The sequence below is a fragment of the Vicugna pacos genome, chromosome 9, assembly GCF_048564905.1.
Source record: "Vicugna pacos chromosome 9, VicPac4, whole genome shotgun sequence".
Taxonomy (NCBI): domain Eukaryota; kingdom Metazoa; phylum Chordata; class Mammalia; order Artiodactyla; family Camelidae; genus Vicugna; species Vicugna pacos.
In genome coordinates this window covers 33,903,263-33,923,618 of record NC_132995.1, presented here as the reverse complement: position 1 = coordinate 33,923,618, position 20,356 = coordinate 33,903,263, and the positions used below count along the sequence as shown (strand labels likewise).

The 20,356-nt window shown below is 49.3% G+C and overlaps 1 protein-coding gene and 1 pseudogene across 4 annotated transcripts; both read left to right on the top strand.

Moving 5' to 3' along the window:
* Nucleotides 1-2,601: 2,601 nt before the first annotated feature.
* Nucleotides 2,602-14,418, top strand: SLC38A7 (solute carrier family 38 member 7). Of its 4 annotated transcripts, XM_015248126.3 has the most exons (13): nt 2,602-2,639; nt 3,236-3,364; nt 4,237-4,330; nt 4,432-4,854; nt 5,484-5,682; nt 5,913-6,057; nt 6,957-7,055; nt 7,645-7,702; nt 7,883-7,997; nt 9,296-9,443; nt 9,995-10,194; nt 11,099-11,153; nt 12,410-14,418. In XM_015248126.3, the coding sequence occupies exons 4-13, from the start codon at nt 4,585-4,587 to the stop codon at nt 12,510-12,512; spliced, it is 1,392 nt and encodes a 463-aa protein (XP_015103612.1). In that variant the 5' UTR covers nt 2,602-2,639; nt 3,236-3,364; nt 4,237-4,330; nt 4,432-4,584; the 3' UTR covers nt 12,513-14,418. The 4 variants fall into 4 exon arrangements, with proteins under 4 accessions (XP_015103612.1, XP_072823582.1, XP_072823583.1 ...); XM_072967481.1 differs by lacking the exon at nt 4,237-4,330; XM_072967482.1 differs by lacking the exon at nt 4,237-4,330 and having other exon boundaries at nt 2,609-2,639; nt 3,239-3,364.
* A 4,048-nt stretch (nt 14,419-18,466) lies between these two features.
* On the top strand, nt 18,467-20,025 carry LOC116281876 (26S proteasome regulatory subunit 7 pseudogene; annotated as a pseudogene).
* The last annotated feature ends 331 nt before the right edge of the window (nt 20,026-20,356 follow it).

Below are 20,356 nucleotides of genomic sequence, written 5' to 3'. Positions count from 1 at the left end.
TTATAATGTAAAATGGTGCAGCTACTTTGGGAAACAGTCTGGCAATTCCTCAAAAGGTTAAACATACCTTACACCAGTCAGAATGGCCGTCATTCAACAGTACACAAATGATAAATACTAGAGAGGGTGTGGAGAAAAGAGAACCCTCCTACACTTTTGGTAGGAAAGCAGTTTGGTGCAGCCATTGTGGAAAACAGTTTGGAGATTCCTCAAAAGACTAGGAATAGACTTAACATATGACCCAGCAATCCCACTCCGGGGCATATATCCAGAAGGAACCCTACTTCAAACTGACATCTGCACCCCAATGTTCATAGCAGCACTATTTACAATAGCCAAGACATGGAAACAGCCTAAATGTCCATCAAGAGATGATTGGATAAAGAAGTTGTGGTGTATTTACACAATAGAATACTATTCGGCCATTAAAAATGACAACATAATTTGCAGCAACATGGATATCCCTGGAGAATGTCATTCTAAGTGAAGTGAAGTAAGCCAGAAAGAGAAAAATACCATATGATATCACTCATATGTGGAATCTAAAAAAAAAAAAAGAAAGAAATGAACTTAAATATAAAACAGAAACAGACTCACAGACAGAATACAAACCTGTGGTTGCCGGGGGGAGGAGGGTGGGAAGGGACAGACTGGGAGTTCAATACTGAGATACTGAGATACTGAGAGGTATATATAGAATATATAAACAAGTTTATACAGTATAGCACAGGGAAATATATTCAGGATCTTGTAGTAGCACATGGTGAAAAAGAATATGAAAATGAATATATGTATATTCATGTATGACTGAAAAGTTGTGCTGTACATCAGAAATTGATACAACGTTGTAAACTGGCTATAACTCAGTTTTTAAAAAATGATGTGTACAAGGAATACCAAAATTCTAAAACTGAAAAAAAAAGGTTAAATAGAATTACCATTTTAATTCTATTTTTATATATATACCAAAAATAAATGAAAAAATGTGTGCACACAAAATCATGTACCCAAACATGCATTGCAGCATTATTCCTAATAGCCAAAAAATGGAAACCACAAATGTCCAATCAACTGATGAATGAATAAACAAAATGTGGTATAGCCAAGCAATGGACTATTACTCAGTAATAAAAAAGAATGAAGTACTAAATATGCCTCAACATGAATGGATAAACCTTGAAAACAGTTCATCCAGAGCACAAAGTTGATTAGTGGTTGCCGAGGGCTTAGGAGAGGGAGTAATAGAGAGTGATTGCTAATGGTTACAGAGGTTTTGGGGGAGTGATAACAATGTTCTGAAATTAGATAGTGGTGATGATTGCAAAACTCTGAATATACCAAAAATCACTGTATTGGGCACTAGAAGTATTACCTTTTGTGGTAAAATTCATAAATCTCAATAAAGCTATTTGTGTTCTTAAAAACCTGCAAACAGCTCAGATGTCCTTCAAAAGTGATTATTTACAAAAACTGCACATACCATGGGATATTGTTACTCAGTAATAAATAAAACATACACCCTGATATACAAAACAACTTGCATTAGCCCCTTGGCAATTATGCTGAGTTAAAGTAGCCAATCCTAAAAAGTTACAGATTGTATGACTCCATTTATATAACATTTTTTTAAAATGACAAACTTTTAGAAATGGAGAACAGATTAGTGGTTGCCAGGAGTTAGAGAAAGGAGGACTTGCTGGGGTGAGGTGAGCGTGGTTATAAAAGGGCAGCAGGAGGGATCCTTGAGGTGATGGAAATATTCAGAATGCTGAATGTGGTGTAGATGTATAAACTTACAGTGGTTAAGGACTATAGAACTTAATACACACCAAAAAATGACTACAAATATAACCAAGGAAATCTGAATGTGATCAGTGGATTGGCAATGTCACTATCCTGGTTGTGATACGGTACTATAGTTTTGCAAAATGTCACTAGAGTGAACCTGGGGAAATAGTGCACAGGATCTCATCAACAAGGACCTTTGATGCATCGAGAGGTAGGTGGAACGGACAGCACACTCTCCTAACACAGACGAGGACACTGGGATGCCAAACATTATGTGACAACTTGCAAGTGGCACAGAGCCACAAACAGAAGCCAAGGCTCTGGACACCCAGTCCTTCATTCAACAAATATTTCTGTGAGTGACAATGCCTCAGAAACTGTTCTAAAACCTAGGCCCTGGAGTATAGCCATGAACAACACTCAGACCAACCACAACGCAAGGAAGTAAAAACGTCCCCTCAGTGTTCATTGAAAAGCTCCAGGGTCACCGGCTGCCAGTCTAAAGGTAAGGAGGGTGACAGAAGAGGATAAGGAGGCCAAATAGCTATGGCCCAAGGCATCCAGACAGGCAAAGGCGCCAAACTTCCTAATGCTCTTCCTTGGAGGAAGCAGGAGTGTGGGCCTTGGCCAAGAGGCCAGAACTGAAAGTAACGGGATAAACACGGGTGGGCTCAGTATGAGGCTGGTTCAGGGCATTCCTGTCCGGTTCACAATTAGGGAAGCAGTGTCCAAGATTGACGCCTGCGGAAAACTACAACTCCCAGCCTGTCTCGCGGCCGGCCCACGCCCCAGCGGTCATGTGACCCCTGATCACGTGTCTCCGCCGCCGGCTCGGGCTTGAAGAACCGCAGGTAGGTGACAGGAGGTACAGGCTGGTGGGGGATAGAAGGGTTAGGTCCTGGGTCCCCACCGCGGTAGAGCCCTGCCCACTCCTCGCAGGACTCCGCAGCCCAGCGGCCTCGGCTCCACGCCCGCATTCGATCCGACCAGCCCTTGCAGCGCCTTAGCCGGCTTGTCTCCACCTAGTCCTAGGCCCGGATTGAGTCCCAGAGCCCCTCCCCAGTTTACCCCGCAGCAGCCCACTGGCCTGGCTTCAGGCCTAGGGACCTGCCCTCGCCCCGGGTGCGCCCTGGCCCACTTTTCAATGCAGCCTACCCCTCGTATTTCTGGGATCCAGCCCCAGGCTGGCCTGAGAACCCACTCTGGTTGGGATCTGAGGGGTCTGCTGCCGTGGTTACAGCTCTGGCCTGAGCATGTGGGCATCAGGCTTCTGGTTCTGGCTCTGCCAACTAGCCACTGTGACATTGATCTAGCCTCTTTCCCTCAGTGTGCCTGTGTCCCTAACTGAACTGGTGCCCCATTCTGTGAGTTAGAGTCAGGGCACCTTGGTTCCCCATACTCTGCTGACCAGCAAAGAAACAGCTCAGACTCTTCTCTCTGCTAACAGCAGATTTTAGGTAAAGTTTTGAGAAAGAAGAAATCAAGGTCAGAGAGGGAGTCATCCCAGATCTTTGGGGAGAAGGGGCTGCAAGAAGTAGCTCTCCCTTCACCATAGCAGGACAGTTAGAAAGAACAGGTAAGCAGGGGACCATGGTGGGGGAGGGAATTGCTGAGAGATCTCAGACCAATGCAGAGACCTCTGTGTCTAAGATGGGAGCAGGGTGGGCGACAAGGTCTCACAGCTTGGGTAGCACTAACTTTGCAGGGCTCTCTCTGGAGCTACGCTAGAATCCCAGGAACCCACAACTGCCCCCACTACTCACTGTTTCGATTTTTTGCCGAGTTGCTGGCTGGGGGGCAAGTTGCATAACAGGAAGCCCTGTGGCGTCTGACTGATCTTTCTGGACTTGGAGCCAGCAGGGAGACATTTCCCCTGGAGAGGTGTCCCTTGGGTGCATGCTTGGTGACAGATGTCTGAGAGCACCCACACTCCACCTTTTTCCTCTACTTTGTTCACCTGTCACCAGGAGGAGCCCTGGGAAGCACCTGACTACCTAAGAGGCCTCATTAGCCATTCTAAACCTCCCAGTGTGCTGAGGGCATCAGAGAGGATGCCTGTGTGATGGGCAGTCTCGTGGGAGAAGAGTGAGAATTGGCCTGAAATTTTGACGAGCTTTGAAAGCTCCACAGAATTTAGACTCTGGGCTGGAGGGAGGTATGCTGGGCTGTAAGAAATTGAAATACCCATAGTTCTGGGTGAGGACTGTTCTTGCAACCCTGTGGTATGGAAACAGGTTTGGAAGCCAGACAGATCTGGATCCAAATCCCGTTTTGCAACTTGCTGTTGTTTGACCCTGGATGAGTGAGATCTCTCTGAACCTTGTGACCACTGTCATAAGGAATGAATGAGATAAGGTATGTCCATGGCACTCCTGCCTGATGCATGGCCCCTAGTGCTGACACGTTAGTACCTCTCTCTTCTGTGTTTGTGTCTTCTTTACCTGATAGGTCTGTAAACCTGATGCAGGCAGGAGTTGCACCTGACATATTTCTGTCTCTGCCATCGCACACTGTGGCAGCCTGTGTAGTGTTCTGCACAGAGGTACACCTGGGTTTGAATCTCAGCCATCTGATTTTGGGACAGTTGTTTCACCCTTCTGTGTCCACCTTTGGATAACAGTATTACCTGCCTTTCTTATCTAGGTTAAGAAGAGACAGAGCCCCGAGGCCTCCTAGGATAACAGCTCCAAATGAGCTGGTGCCACCCTCCTAGCTGATCGTGTTCCCTCAGCTCCCCAGGGGATGTGGTTGTGAGACAGAACCCACAGAACCTGCAGGAAGAGGACTCTCAGGGCCATGGCCCAGCTTAGCATCAACAGTGACCTTGGCGAGTGGGGCTTAAGCACAGACTCCGGGGAGCGGGCCCGTCTGCTGCAGAGTCCCTCTGTGGACATGGCCCCCAAGAGTGAGGGAGAGGCTTCTCCTGAAGTTGTGGGCAGAGGTACCACTTCTACACTTGGGGCCATCTTCATCGTTGTCAATGCCTGCCTGGGCGCAGGGCTGCTCAACTTCCCAGCAGCCTTCAGCACTGCAGGGGGCGTGGCAGCCGGCATCACGCTGCAGATGGTGAGTGTACTGGCCTGGAAGGCAGTGGTGCAGTCTGGGTGGTGGGTCTAGGCTCTTTGCCTCAAAAGGGAGGCTTTGGATCAGGAATGGTCAGTCGGTGACACATGCTGGCAGACTTTACTAATCTATTCCAGCATTCTTTCTTCTGAGCCCAGATGAGGCTTCAGAAGCCTTCCCAGCAGTAAAGGAAGTTTGGGCATCAACTGCCTAGTTAATAATTTTGTGGTTATGTTTTTAAAGTGGGCCCTTTTCTTTTAGAACTACATGCTGAAATATTTACTGATGAAATAATAAAATAGCTTGTATTTTCTTCAAGATAATCCGAAGTGGGAGAGGGAATTAGATGAAACACGATGGGCTATGTGTTGATGATTTTTGAAGCTGAGTGATGGGTACGTGGGGGTCCATTATACCATTCTGTCTACTTTTGTGTATGTTTGACACTTTTCTCATAACTCTTTGTTTTTAAAGAATAACTCAGCAGCCTCCAGTAATCTATTAAAATTGCCTTGCAAGATGAGGTTCATTCGCCAGACTTTGGGCACTGGTCCCGTAAATGCTGAGCAAGACCAGGCTGCTCTTTGCTGCCAGGCCTTTCTCACACCCTCTTGCTCTGCCCCTGCCTGCAGGCCATGTTGGTTTTCATCATCAGTGGCCTCGTCATCCTGGCCTACTGCTCCCAGGCCAGCAATGAGAGAACCTACCAGGAGGTGGTGTGGGCTGTGTGTGGCAAGCTGACAGGCGTGCTGTGCGAGGTGGCCATTGCCATCTACACCTTCGGGACCTGCATTGCCTTCCTCATCATCATTGGGGACCAGCAGGACAAGAGTGAGGTCCCCCTCAGTACCTACCTCATCCCTCCCCCTGGGCCCCGGGGGTCCTGGGTGGGAGGAAAAGAGCACAGAACACCTGCCCAAGGCCTAGCCTGGGCCTGGCACTCATCTGGGAATCCTCCCTGCTGGCTGCTGGGCCCATTAGAGAGATGGAGGCCCTGCAGAGCTGGAGGGCTGCACCCTGCAGTAGCCTGGCATCACGTTCCCTCCTTCCTTCCTATGCAGTTATAGCTGTGATGGCAAAGGAGCCTGCAGGGGCCAGCGGCAGCCCCTGGTACACAGACCGCAAGTTCACCATCAGCCTCACTGCCTTCCTCTTCATCCTGCCCCTTTCCATCCCCAGGGAGATCGGCTTCCAGAAATATGCCAGGTTCGGAGGCCCCACCCCAGCCTGCACTGGACAGAAGCTCTTGATCACAGGCAGCTGGAGACCCGAGGGCTGCTGGGGAACCCCTCTTCTACATGCCACCTTGCCTCCTGGGGCAGCAAGGGTGGGAAAGGCAGGGCACCAGGGCTTGCAGGGGTTCCAGCATAGGAGCTTCCTTTTGTGTCAGCAGCAAGGGAGACAGTGGCTCTTTGCATCAGTGAGAGATTCAGTTCCAAGTGTCTGTGTCAAAGCAGGGGCGGGTGATAATCAGGATTATGAAGGCAGCCTCCTGGCCTGGGCCTTGTCTTTCCCACGGAGGATGATAATTTTGATCATTTGGGATTGTTAGCCTGGCAGCGTTTTCCGTACAGCTTGGTATGAAGGGAAGGAATTAGCTTCCTGGCTCAGAGTCTGAAAAGTGGTGGGATTCTAAGCTGTTTGCTGTGACCCATAATCGAGGGAGTCACACTCAGTGTCTCCAAGGTTCCCTTTAATGTTGACATTCCAGTATTTGTGCCTTCAACCCTTTTACCACCAGCATCTCCTAGTTCTCAAAGGCCCTTCTTGCAGCCCTTGCCAAATCTGGGCTGCTCTAATTGAAGTAGCGGATGTGCTTTGAAGCCCAGCCCCCTGCTGTGGCCTCTGAGCCATGGAACTGACCCATCTCCTTTCCCAGTGGCCACAAATGTCAGTCTGGTCCCCAGTTGGCCTCCTAGCTGTGGAGTGTTTCTCTGAAACTTATTTCTTATGCGTTTCTTGAGTCTTTGTTTGGAATAGTCTCCCAATTTGTTCATTAGATACTTGTGGTCACTAGAGTTAAGGGTGGATGTCCCTGGGGATGGAATCAGAGCAAAGGCAGCTGCAGCTGGGGAGGAGGACGCCTAATCCATCCTTCCTGGCAGCTTCCTAAGCGTCGTGGGCACCTGGTACGTCACTGCCATCATTATCATCAAATACATCTGGCCCGATAAAGAGATGACACCAGCAGACGCCCTGAACAGGTAGGTGAGGGCTCCGAGGAGACACATGGGGTGGAAGCTGCTACTTGGGCCCCAGGAGGTGCTGAGTCAGGCATCAAAAGGCCACACGGGTGCTCTTCTCAAGGCTCACTGGCCCCCAAGGGACATGACTCACTGGTCATTGTAGGAAGGAGGCAAGGGGCCCTGATCTCTTTTTACTAAAGAGAAGAGAGAGAGCCAGAGACAAGGGGAAACTACCAAGGTGGAATTGCACATTTTTTCAACATGTGCTTATCTGTAATATCTGTATCTTCTATGAGAGGATGAATCAATTTTGTCATTTAAAAAAAAGCTTCATTTTTTGGGAAAGGAACAAACCAGAAAAGCAAAAGCCCAAGTGCAGAGGCCAGAAATTCTGGATTTGGGTTCCAGGAGGGCCATCCAGAGCCTCAGTTCACTGACCTGTGAAAAGGAGGTGTGTCCTCACCCTGTTCCCAGATGCCCGTGGGCTGAACGTGTAGCATGCTGGCTGGTGGAGGCCATAGTGGGCTGAATGAAGAGTAAGGGCCTGGGGGCAGGCGGGCACTCTGAAGAGTTCACAGGCAGCAGCATCTTGTATGTCTATCCACAGGCCAGCTTCCTGGATAGCCGTGTTCAATGCCATGCCCACCATTTGCTTCGGATTTCAGGTGCCAGTTGCAAGGTCCCTGTCCTCCCTTAGCTCACGCCCCATCCTGGGATGGAATCAACATCATAGGCAGTTTGGGGGGATCCTGGAAGGAAGGATGGAGTGGGGGTCCCAGGACTTGCCTCTTATCCCTGGGGGTGAGGTGACTTGCCCACCATGACCCTGCCCTTCACCCTGACAGTGCCACGTGAGCAGTGTGCCCGTCTTCAACAGCATGCGGCAGCCCGAGGTGAAGACCTGGGGCGGGGTGGTGACAGCCGCCATGGTCATAGCCCTCGCTGTCTACATGGGCACAGGTGAGTGCTCCCCTCAAGGGCCGGGCTTACAGTGCTCCCACTTTCCCTCTTGCGTCCCCAAGTCCTCTGACCCAGGTTTTCCTGAGACAGCCCTGCACTCCCAGCACGTCAAATGCTTGTGTAGGCAGTGGGTTGAACTTGGGCTACCTTGGGCCTCTTCCTGCCCAAATGAGAGAGATGTGTTCATGCATTCATTCAGCAGCTCTCAGTGGGTGCCTAGTAAGTCCCAGGAACTTTTCTCAGCATGGGGAATGCCATAGAGATAGAAAGACCTGGTCCTGCCCTCATGGAATCAACAGTCTAGTTGGAGAGACAGTCTTAGAAGAATAAATCAGGAATCAGTAAGGAATTCCAGACAGTGGTGAGTGCCACAGTGAAACAGGGAAGATGTGAGTAGGACTGGGCGGGGTTGGCTTTGGAGGGTGGGTCTTGGGAGGCTCCTCTATGAGGAAGTGGCATTTGGGGGAAGCCCAAGCCATGAGAAGCCAGACCCTGAAGAGCTAGGGGAAGAGTGTTGCAGACAGAGGAGCCAGAAAATGCCAAGTCTCTGAGGCCGGGACAGAAGAAGGCCTGTGTGGCTGGAGTGCAGCGAGTGGGGGATGAGTGGCAAGCAGCAAGGGCAGACGAGGAGCAGAGCCAGAGAGGAAGCGTCTGCAGCAGGGGCGTGGCCCTGGGTGCTGTGTAGAGAAGGGCTCGGATGAGGGAGCAGGACTGGGAGACCAGGAAGAATGTCCTTGTGATTCCTTCCACAGATGGTTCTCAGGACCAGTACTGTTCTAGCCTCTTGAGGACACAGCCAGGAGCAAAGAAGGCAAATAGGCAGAGTCCCCGTTCTCCGGGGCTCGTGTTCTGGTTGGGAAGACAGACAATAAACAAGTAAAAAAAAAATTGAGAGAGAGAGGAGTGAAGAAAACAGAACAGGATGATGTGAGAAAGTACCTGGGGGCAGGGGTTATTGTGGATGTCCTGGGTGGGGAAGCCCATCTCTCAGGAGGGGACATCTGAGCTGAGACCTGAGTGGAGAGGAGGTGGCAGAGGGAAGAACTGGGCCAACAGAACGTTAGCACAGAAGCTCTGAGACAGGAACTGCAGGGTGAGTTCAAGATCAGGTACGTGTTGGGGATGTGAGAAGTCGGGGAGGAAGGCTTCTGATCCCAGCCTCCACACCCCTCCAAGCCTCAGTCTAAGCCTCCAGAGCTGCTCTGACACCTCCCTGTCTGCTGTTGGACCTAGCAGTGGACCCAGCCCCTTACCCTCCCACGGTCACCCTAACCCAACTTTCTCATCCCTGCTCTCAGGCATCTGTGGCTTCCTGACCTTTGGAGATGCGGTGGACCCCGACGTGCTCCTGTCCTACCCGTCGGAGGACATGGCTGTGGCCGTTGCCCGTGCCTTCATCATCCTGAGCGTGCTCACCTCCTACCCCATCCTGCACTTCTGTGGGCGGTGAGCCTCCTCCCCGCCCCACTGGGGTGCTCCCTCTCACCAAGGCCCCCAGGGCCCCCGAAAGCCCTTTGAACACGGTCCTCTGGCCTTATGTAGAATCCATTTGATAGAAGGAGAACCTGAAGCCCATAGGAAAGTCAGTGCCTTGGACGGCCCTGCAAGTACCCCCAGCTGGGTCTTGGGGGCCCCCTTTGTCCCAGAGTCACCAGAATATTCTGTGAGTCCTCTGAGGACCTCTAGTCCAGATCCTTTCCTGAACACTCTGCCTTCCAGGTACCCCAGGCCCTTCTCAGGAGACTGGTGGTGTCGGCTCCCATGGAGTGTGCACGTCCGGGGCCAGGCAAGGCACTAAGCCCTTCGCTTTCACCATCCTATCCAGTCCCCATGGCAACCCTGAGAACACTGCTGCTAGGCCTGTTTCACAGAAGCGGAAACTGAGGCTCAGGGATTAGAGTCTTACCTACAGTCAACCCAGTTGGGGGTCTGGCTCTGTGGCTGGAGGTGGAGGACCATTAGCAGGGGCGCCTCTGAGCCCCTCTCCATGTGGGCAGGGCGGTGGTTGAAGGCCTGTGGCTGCGCTACCAGGGGATGCCGGTGGAGGAGGACGTGGGGCGGGAGCGGCGGCGGCGAGTGCTGCAGACGCTGGTCTGGTTCCTGCTCACCCTGCTGCTGGCGCTCTTCATCCCTGACATTGGCAAGGTCATCTCAGTCATCGGAGGCCTGGCCGCCTGCTTCATCTTCGTCTTCCCAGGTGTGCACCCCTGGCGCCCCTGCAGCACTGACTCCTGGGGCCCCCCGGCCTCAGCTCCTCACTTGCTCACCTACCGGGGAGGATCATCACCAGTATTTACTGATCAGCCACTTCAGGCTCCATGGGAACCCATTTAAGCATTATCTCCTGTACAGAATCCTGGAGTTGTCATCTCCATTTTACTGATGAGTACTCCTGAGGTTCAGAGAGGGTAACAAGCCTGCCTAGAGGTTAACAAACTCAACTAAAGAGGAACAGAACTAAAAAAAAAAAAAAAAAAAAAGGGAGAGGAACAGAACTTTTCCAAACCCAAGTCTATCTCAGTTCACAGCCTATGCTTTTAAGTCTTCATTCAAGTATCTGTTCCTCCCTGACTATCAGGGATCTGGGTGGTTCAGCCCATTCCAGGGTAATAGGGTCTAGTGGCCACACCCTGACATGGAAGTTGGGAGACCTGAGTTTCAGACACAGTCTGCCACCAGATCCCTGGGAAATTGTCCCATCTGCCCAGTCTTGAGTTCTGCCTATACCCAGCTTATTTCTACCCAGGGAGCAACCTGGAAAGCCCTTGCCAGTTTGCTTGAAGCAGGGGGGCCACACCTGCTCTGAGGTACACTGGGGAAGGGGCAGCCCTGCAGTGTGGGCACCACTGAGTCACCTTCCAGCGCTGCCCCTTTAGCTCCGGGTCTTGCAGACAGCCCAAAGGGTGCCTGGCGGATGGGGGCCGCTCCTAGGAGAGCAGATGCCAGGCCTCCAGCTGCGTGCGGTGTGGAAGCAGAGAGGGAATATGTGGAGAAGTAAACACAGGCCTCTGTCTGTCCACCACCACTGCCTCTTGGCAAGGGGGAGGCTGGACTGCAGGAGGGAGCCCACCCAAGCTCCGGGACCACCTCTTGTTTTCCAGGGCTGTGCCTCATTCAGGCGAAACTCTCTGAGATGGAGGAAGTCAAGCCAGCCAGGTAAAGCAGGGCCCAGCCTGTGGTCTTCTCAGGGAGGTGCTGGATGGGTGGTGGCCTTTAAACAGGTCGGGTCAGGAGACTTGTGTACTTGGCAAAACATGAGTTTTTGAAAGTGGTTAATACGTGCTAGCTGTAACGTTAGAGAAAAAAATTGGAAGTCCCTCTTTCCCCACAGCCTGCTCCTCACCTTCTCCTGAGAGAGCTCTGTGCCATCAGCACGGTCTATGCCCTTGCAGGCTGGTTCTGTGCGTGCATAAGTGTTTGTGTACACAAAGCTATGCGTGTGTGTACACAAACGTGGGGCTTTGTGTCTAGTTGGGTTCTTTCAAAAATGGTTTCATGCCAGACACACTTTTTTGCTACTTGTTTTCTTTCACTTAACCATGTGTCTTATAGATTGTCAACACAGGAAGATCCACTTACATTTTCAGTGGCTATAGAATATTTTGTTGTATGAACAGGTCCTGAGTGTGAACACTCTTCTACTTATACACCGTGGCACACCTGATTGAGGATCTTGTTATGATAGATTCTTAGAAGGAAACTGTTCCATCCCAAGGCACACTCATTTTTACTTTGGACATGAGTTCAAATTAAGTCAGTACCAGTCAGAGTCCCAGCAGCAGTGAATCAGAATGCCCTGTTCCCTGCTAGCACTATATATAACAGGTTTTTCAATTTTGTTAGTCCGATGAATGCAAAACACGATTTTACTTTAATATGTGCATTAATAGTAGAGAGGTTTTGAACAAGTTGCATGCTTTTAAAAAAAATACTGTGAGTAACACTCATTCATTATAGAAAACTTAAAAAATACAGACAAGTCTAAGGAAGAAAATAAAAATCACCCTTAATCTCAATACCCATTTATAACCCTGTTGCTATTTTTGATCCATACATTTGCAAGTGTCTTGTGGGTTGCTTTTATTTTAATGAAATGGATCACATTTCACATGACCTGCTTTTTTCTGACCATCTTTCAGTCAGGAGACATGCATTCTAATTCTGGTCCTGCCCTTGGTGTACTGTGACCAGTCAATTAATCCCATTAGGTCATGGTTGAGGGATCCTACACCTGGCCCTGCATACCTTTGTATGAAAAGTCGTTGAGAAGTAGGAAGTGCTCTCCCCACAGGAGAAGTGGTATATGTAATTACAGTAGTTAACTGATACATATATATATGGAAGTCAATGGAAATCCGCAAAGTCATGGGTGGGTTGACTAACCATGCCTTCTCTCACCCTCTGCTCTACAGCTGGTGGGCGATGGTTAGTTATGGAGTCCTCTTGGTCACTCTGGGAGCCTTCATCTTTGGCCAGACCACAGCCAACGCCATCTTTGTGGATCTCTTAGCATAACCACTGCCTCCCAGGGAATACATGTATTTGCCATTGGACCTGGGAACCCATCTCATAGAGCTGCAGAGCCACCCTGCAGAGTCTGGCATGGTTGCCCTCTACTGGTGGGATGACATCTGAACATCCTTTCTAGGGACAGTTCTGGGGTGAAATTACGCCCCACACTTATGGACAGCTCAAACTCAGCTCCCTTCCTGCTCCCTGGTCCTGGCAGTGCCATGGATGGTGGGAAGAGATCTTGTGTCACAGAGGAGCCTTCCCCTGCCTCCTCCAACTGTTGACTTCTCCATGCCTGGAAGCCATGGGTGAAGAGGTTTAGTAGGTCTCTGAAGAAAGAACCCAGCCTGAAACCCACTCTGGAGAAAGAGTGTGGGCCAAGGGCTCCCATCTTCCACAGAGAAGCCTGTCCTGAATAGGGGCTGTGTTCATCACCCCAGGACTCATTGCCTGCTCCTGTCCGTTGGCAGCGCAACCAGCAGTGACTTTCTCTGGCAAGTTCCAAAGGTAGTACTAAAGTTATACAACTGTGCAGAGGCAGGTAGATCGATGCCTTGTCCACTGCCTCCTGGGCCCACAGGGAGCCTAAGAGCCCTCATTCTCATGGCTGATTGACATTTCCCAAGCCTTCTGAGGCCTCATCCTATCTCTACCCAGACCTGAAGGTCCAGGCATCCATCTGCTCCTCCATCCCCAGACATCAACAATTCTAATGTTTACAAACGGTGTCAGCCCAGCTCTGAGCCAGGGGCCAGGGCCGTCCCGTGCCACGGTGCTGTGAGGACTCCTCCCTTAACTTTCCCTATGGCGGGAGTCTGCTTTTCTCTCACAGATTCCAGGTGGGCCCCTCTTTTTTGAGGCACAAGGGTGGGTGATGGAGAAGGCTGGGAACCTCTCAGACCCATGAGGGCTGGGCTAGTGAGGATCAAGGTGAATCTGTCTGGTATCTTCACTTTCATTGGTTGCTTCTCTTCTCTCTGCCTTGCACGTGCCCCTCCCGCCAACCTGAGCCCGGCAGCCTGGAGACAAGAAAGGCATCTGAGTTGTCACTGACTGAGCAACAATTGAGTGTGGTCATGCCAGCCTGGAAGTTTCCCTTCCAATCTGGATCTTGTCTGCTTCTTCCCCCTATCACCTCTTCACCCCTACCCCATTTTTCCTGTGTAGCTCAATCTCTCCTGCTAAGAGATGAATGGGGGTGGGGGTGACCAAATTCTCTCTTGTCACTTCGTCAGCTCCACACATACTCCAGGCCTGGCCTCCTCTTCGTCCACACTGAGGTCACACCTAGGTTGAGCCCCAGGAGGGTTGAAGAGGGATGTTACTTCCCCCTTTGTATTCCTGTTTTGAACACCTGGCCACTGACTTAGGCCAATCCCAGGCACCGCTTCTGCCTGGAAAACCCAGCACTTCCCTGGCCCCTCCTGCCTAAAACCTCTGAATGGAGGGGTCGGGGTGAGAGGGACCCCAGCCCTCAGGGCAGTGAGATAAGCAGCAGAGGCTGGCTGGAGGCCAGATCGGCTTCTGCTCAGTCCCCAGACTGGGTGACCTGCCTTTCCTCACATCCCCTCTCTGCCCCTTGGGCCAGACCCACTTGGCCGCTTTTTCTCAGTCCGTTGCACAGCACCGGGGCCCGCCAGTGTCCATCTCTGACAAGGTTAGGAGGACGGCCCATCAGCAGGGCTGCACTGCCTCCTAATGTTGGATTTCAGTTGAGGGGCGCGGGAACGTAAGGGGAGTCATGGCACAGAAATGGACCAGTCGGGAAAAGGAGCTGCAATCTGGCCCCTTGGCCTAACCTCAGGAGCCCCTTCCCCTGCCCTCCCTGCCAGGGCATTTTACTGTTTCTTTTCTACTTGTGCACATTCAGACCAGGGAGGATGATTAATAAAAAGGGACCTGTGCTGCTGAGCTGTGTGGCCTGTGTCTGGTGCTGGGGACAGTCCAGGCCACTGACAGGAGACGGGCTGGGGTCAGGGTGGCCGGTGGGGTGGGCCTTTTGGCCTCACCATCTAGAGAGAAGGGGCCTGCCATGCTCCTTACCAAGCTGGAAGCCTGCAAGGGTTCTTGACGCCCCTCTCTTCTTGCACATCCCCTCAGCCCTTCCCCGCTGACTTGGGGATCTGCCTTGGTCTGTCCTGCTGCGCCTCTACCTTGGCTCAAGCCCTCACTGTGTCCTCCCTGCACCACTGTGACTTCAGGATGGTCTCTGTGTTGCATGTCCCTCCCTGACCCCAAACTTTGGGGTGAGCTGCCAACTCCTGAGCGTCCACCCCTGTCCTTTCAGAGGCGTGTGTTGAGAGCAGGCCCTATTGCCCTGGTTGTGGAGCCAGTCACCATGCTCGGTGCTGGAGAGAAGATGCTCAGCAAAACACCAGCTCTTCTCAGTCTACTGGGGAAGACTGAAGCGTAGCAAGTCGTCACAAATGCATACGTGCAAGTTGTGATGAGTGCCAAGGCGGGAAAATATAGGCTATTATATTTGAGGACCTGGAGCTTGTCAGGGGAGTCAAGAAAGGCTTCCTGGAGGAATTGACATATGAACTGGCTCTTGAATGATAAGTAGGAATGAACTAAGTGAAGAGAGGTGGAGAGACCTTTCCAGGCCATGGGAAATGCTTGTGCAAAGGCCCTGTGGTGGGAGGAACATGGTTGGTTGAGGAACTGAACAGTGGCTTTTGTCAGTGGAGCATTGCCTCGGTGTGGGAGAGCAGCAGAGGTGAGGATAGAGCATTCAGGATGGTCTTCAGTGGCTCCCCCTGGTCCCTAGAGTCTAACCAGCTCACCTTCTACCATACTCTCCATCCCTGCTTGGGTATTTTGCAAAGATCGCTCCCTCCTGGTGGGGATGGGGACTCTCTCCAAGGAGGAAACATCGCAAGGCTAGATGGGTGGGACAGCTCTGGGACATGGTTCATACCTGACTAGTGAGCCAAGAGCTTGAGGTTTGAATTCACTTTCTGTGAGTGAACAGAGGGAAAGAAAGGTTACATCTACACTATGGGCAAACACAGCCAAATTCATCCATTCATCCATTTTAGTCAAGACATCCCTGCCTTTTCCTCACCACCCTTGTAAGCACTTAATCAATGTCTGTCTCCCCCATGAGAAACAGTAAGTTCCATGGGAGCAGGCTTATGTCTCCCTTGTCCATCAGGTATCTTAGTCAGCTCCTGGCACATAGCAAGCAAGTGCTGAATAGCTGTTAAACAAATTGAATGAATGCATGAATATCAGCTAACATTTGTTGAGTCCTTACCTGGTCCAGCACTTAACTGGCATCATTTGTATTTGTTCTTCACAAAGACCAAACTCTAGGAAGAAGTGAAAACAGAGAGGTGTTACATAATTGCCCAGGGACACACAGGGAGTAAAACTGGAGCCAGACAGCCCTCTTTCCATGTATGAATGGACAAGTGAGTAGAGGGGTGGCTCAGAACCAGCCTGGTGATTTCTGACCCCAGAAGGCAAGCTCTGGAACCCACAACCCCCACGCCGGCACCAACATCAGATCCTAGAACCCTTACCCTCCCAGCTAATCCATGTCACTTGGTGAGATGCCTGCCTGCTGGCCGGTGGCTCTGGGCAAGTCACTTCCTCTCTGGGCTTTTGTTTCCAGATCTCTAACATGCGAATGATGATCACTGACCTTACTTACCTCCCAAGATAAAGGAGAGCCAATGTCAAGAAATTACATGAAAAATGTCAGAAGTGCTTTATAACCAGAAATCCACGTTTACAGAAGAAATATGAAAACTCAGTTTCTCCTCGGGGGGACACAGGCTGAGTTTCCCCTACCACTTCACGGGAGTCAGGGGCTTCTCAAACTTTAATGTGCATACAAATTTTTATCTCCTTAGGATACAAATTTTGATTAGTTAGGTCTGGAGTGGGGCCTGCAATCTGCATTGCTATCACTCCCAGTTTTGCTCAGGCTCTGGTCCAAGGAGCAGACTTTGAGTAACAGGGGCCTGGTGGACAGAGCAGAGGGTCTGGCTTCAGACAGACCTGGGTTGGATCTCAGCAGTGCCTCTTACCCTGGGAACTCAGGAAATCAGCTCACTTCTCTGAACCCCCTTTCCTCAATTATAAAGTGGGGAAGAGTATAGCTCAGAGAGCATCTGCTTAGCATGCATGAGGTCCTGGGTTCAATCCCCAGTACATCCATTAAAAAAACTTTTTAAAAAATGAAGTGGGAGCAATGGTTCCTCCCTTGTAGATGTAAATATTATAAATCCAAGGGCAAATGGCATAATATATGTGAAGTACCTGGCAGATAGCAGGGATTATGTTGGTCATTTCCCTGTACTGGTCGGGGTGGGAGGCAGGGAGCAGTGTGTAACTGCAGTTTCTTCCTTTGGTCAGTAGAGGGCACCTCTGTGTTATTTCTGTTTATGAAAGTGAAGAGCTTGTGGCCTCAGAGGACACGCCAGTTCTCTGAGTCATTAGAGTTCCAGGTGGTTTGGCTGCTGCCTAGTACTTCTGAGTGATGTCCCTGAATGGGGCAGGGCACCTCTAGATCATGGCTTCCAATTTGGTGGGGGAATCAAACAAAATAATCACGGAAACTAATTGTGGAGGTACATATGCTATATGTAAATTCAATATTACAAATCTAGGTTTGGTAATTCACTGCTATAATACAATGAAAAAATTTTCAGTAGTTATGGAGGAAGTCTGGAGACACTGTAGTCAGAAAGAAGGAAGAAAGAAGACACCCTGTCCTGCAAACACTTTGTGTTTCCTGAGGGGGTGGGGGTGGGAGAAGGAAGAGGCACAAGACTCATCCATTTGGTTATTCTTCCATTAAATGTGAAACTGATGTGTTTCCAGTCCAGCATGTATGAAGCTTCGAAGTGGCCACTCTATCCGAACAAGTAAAAAGTTGAACAAACCACTGCCCCCCAAATTGGAGAGAGTGACGGCCAAATACAGAGCAGAAACCCACAAGCAAAAACCTCTGTGGGGGTCAGTGCCAGGGTAGGGAAACCTGAACTATAATAGATGAATTGCTGGAGGCTCAGTGTGGACAAATTGAGAGAGAAAAACACCAAGGAATCCAGTCATGTTGGGGGAAGGGGGCATGCTATGACTTTGTGGGTTTTACCTGGCGCTCCACCAGGTTCTCATAGTAAACATCAGAGACAAATCCCCTCATGCTTCCAGCAGAGGTGGGTAAGAGGAACCATTTTGAAATGTGCCAGAGCATTCTGTTCCTGTTAACATGTTATGTATTCAGGAGAAACTTAAAATTTAACCAGAGCCTGACCTACTGAGATTCTTATCAGCACCTAACTGACCTAGGATAAGGCAAACACACAACTCCATCCCACTCTAGCCACCCTGTCCCACCTAAGAGGGACTAAGGGCAGAGCTGGGAAGCATATGTGAAGTCCACAGTCCACGAGCACACAAGCTCACTAAGAGACTATGATCTAATCATATGACTGTAGAACCCTTCCCCCTGCACTTTGCAACCTCTTTACTAAAGGCCTATGTACAGCACTTCCTTTTACCTAGTACCTTATGTCCAGCTATCAAAAAAAAAATTACAAGACATACTAAAAGGCAAAAAATAAAGTTGCAAGAGACAAAGCAAGCATCAGAGCTAGACAGATATGAAAAGTATGTTGGAATGATCAGACCAGGAATTTTAAACAACTATGATTAAAATGTTAAGGGCTCTCACGGATAACGTACACAGCCTGCAAGAACAGATGTACAGTGTAAGCAGAGAAATGGAAATTATAACACAGAACCAAAAAAAAAAATGCTAGAGATAAAAAACACTAAGAGAAACAAATGCTATACCCTGTATAGACTGGATACAACTCAGGAAGGAATCTCTGAGCTTCAGGATATCACAATAGAACCCTCCAAAACTGAAAAGCAAATAGGAAAAAAGACTGAAAAAGAAAAGAAAAGAAAAGAAAATCCAAGAACTATGGAACAACAAAAGGAATAACGTATGCATGGTGGGAATATCAGAAGGAGAAGAGAGAAAAGAACAGAAGAAATATTTGAAACAGTAATGACTGAGAATTTCCCCCAAATTAATGTCAGACACCAAATTAATTAATTAATGACAGATCCAGGAAGCTCAGAGAATACCAAGCAAGATAAATGCCCCCCAAAAAAATGCCACCCAGTCATATCATTTTTAAAATACAAAAAAAAAAAACCAAAGGTAAAGTAAAAATCCTGAAAGAAGCCAGATGGGGGAAATACACCTTACCAATAGAGAAGCAAAGATAAGAATTACAGTCGAGGTGAAGAAGGGAAAGGAGGGTGGGGCACCACTGGAAGTGAGGAAGGTGCTGTGTGATCACCCAGGAGCCGAGGCACTTGGAGCTCCTAAAATGCTGGATGACCTCGGTGCTGATCAGTGGAAAACCAAAGAAGACAAGCCCATCTGAGCTCAGGATAAGGGGGATACTGCCTTGCTGAAAACTTACGGTCAGAGCACTTACTCTAGGCAGATCAAACAGTTTGAAGATGACATTTAACAACTTCTCAAGAAAATTAATGAGCTCACTGATATTAAAGAGTCTGACACTGGCCTGGCCCCACCAGCACTTTGGGATTTGGCAGCCAGTAAGGAAACACTCCAGGGTGAACAGTCTTTGCAAGCTGCAAATGTATAAAGATCATCCACGCTGATTCCGAGGACCCGAAGTACATTATCAATGTGAAGCAGTATGCCAAGTTTGTGAAGGACCTCAGTGATCAGGTAGCACCCACCAACATTGAAGAAGGGATGAGAGTTGGTGTGGATAGAAATAAGTATTAAATTCACATTCCACTGCCTCCTAAGATTGACCCAACAGTTACTGTGATGCAGGTGGAGGAAAAACCTGGTGTTACATACAGTGATGTGGGTGGCTGTAAGGAAGAGATCGAGAAACTTCAAGAAGTAGTTAAAACCCCACTACTTCATCCAGAGAGGTTTGCTGACCTTGGCATTGAGCCTCCCAAGGGTGTGCTGCTCTTTGCTTCCACTAGGTAGAGGCAAGACATTCTGTGCTCTGGCAGTTGCTAATAGGAGTGATGCTTGCTTCAATCGAGTTATTGGATTTGAACTTGTATAGAAATACGTCGGTGAGGGGGCTCCAAATGGTTCGAGAGCTCTTAGAAATGGCCAGAACAACAACAGCAAAAAAAGCCTGCTTTATTTTCTGTGATGAGGTTGATGCTATTGGAGGGGTTTGTTTTGACGATGGTGCTGGAGGTGACAATAAAGTGTGCAGAGAAGGATGTTGGAATTGATCCATCAGCTGGATGGGTTTGATCCTTGAGGCAACATTAAAGTGCTGATGGCCACAAACAGACCTGACACTCTAGACCTAGTGCTGATGAGGCCGGAGGGACTGGACAGGAAGACTGAGTTTAGTAGCTTAGCTGATCTACAGGGTCAGACTCACATTTTTAAGATTCATGCTCATTCAGTGAGTGTTGAAAGCGATATCAGATTTGAATTGTTAGCATGACTGTGTCCACTGGTGCTGAGATCAGAAGCATCTGCACAGAAACTGGTAGGTTTGCCATCCTAATAGGGTGCAAAACTGCTACTGAAAAAAGGATTTCTTGGAAACTGTAGATAAGGTCATTAAGTCCTATGCCAAATTCAGTGCTACTCCCCAGTATATGACATGCAACAGAGCCCTAGAGATGCTGGTAAAAATACTACTTTTCATTAGAATCCTAACTTTATATAGATTTCTTAATAACCATTTCACACACACAAAAATAAATGGTTTCAAAATTGTATGCTTTTTTCCAGATGTCTTTTCTCTGTAGTACAATAAAGGGTGACATCTAATGCTGTTGGGCCTAAAAGCCTAACAATG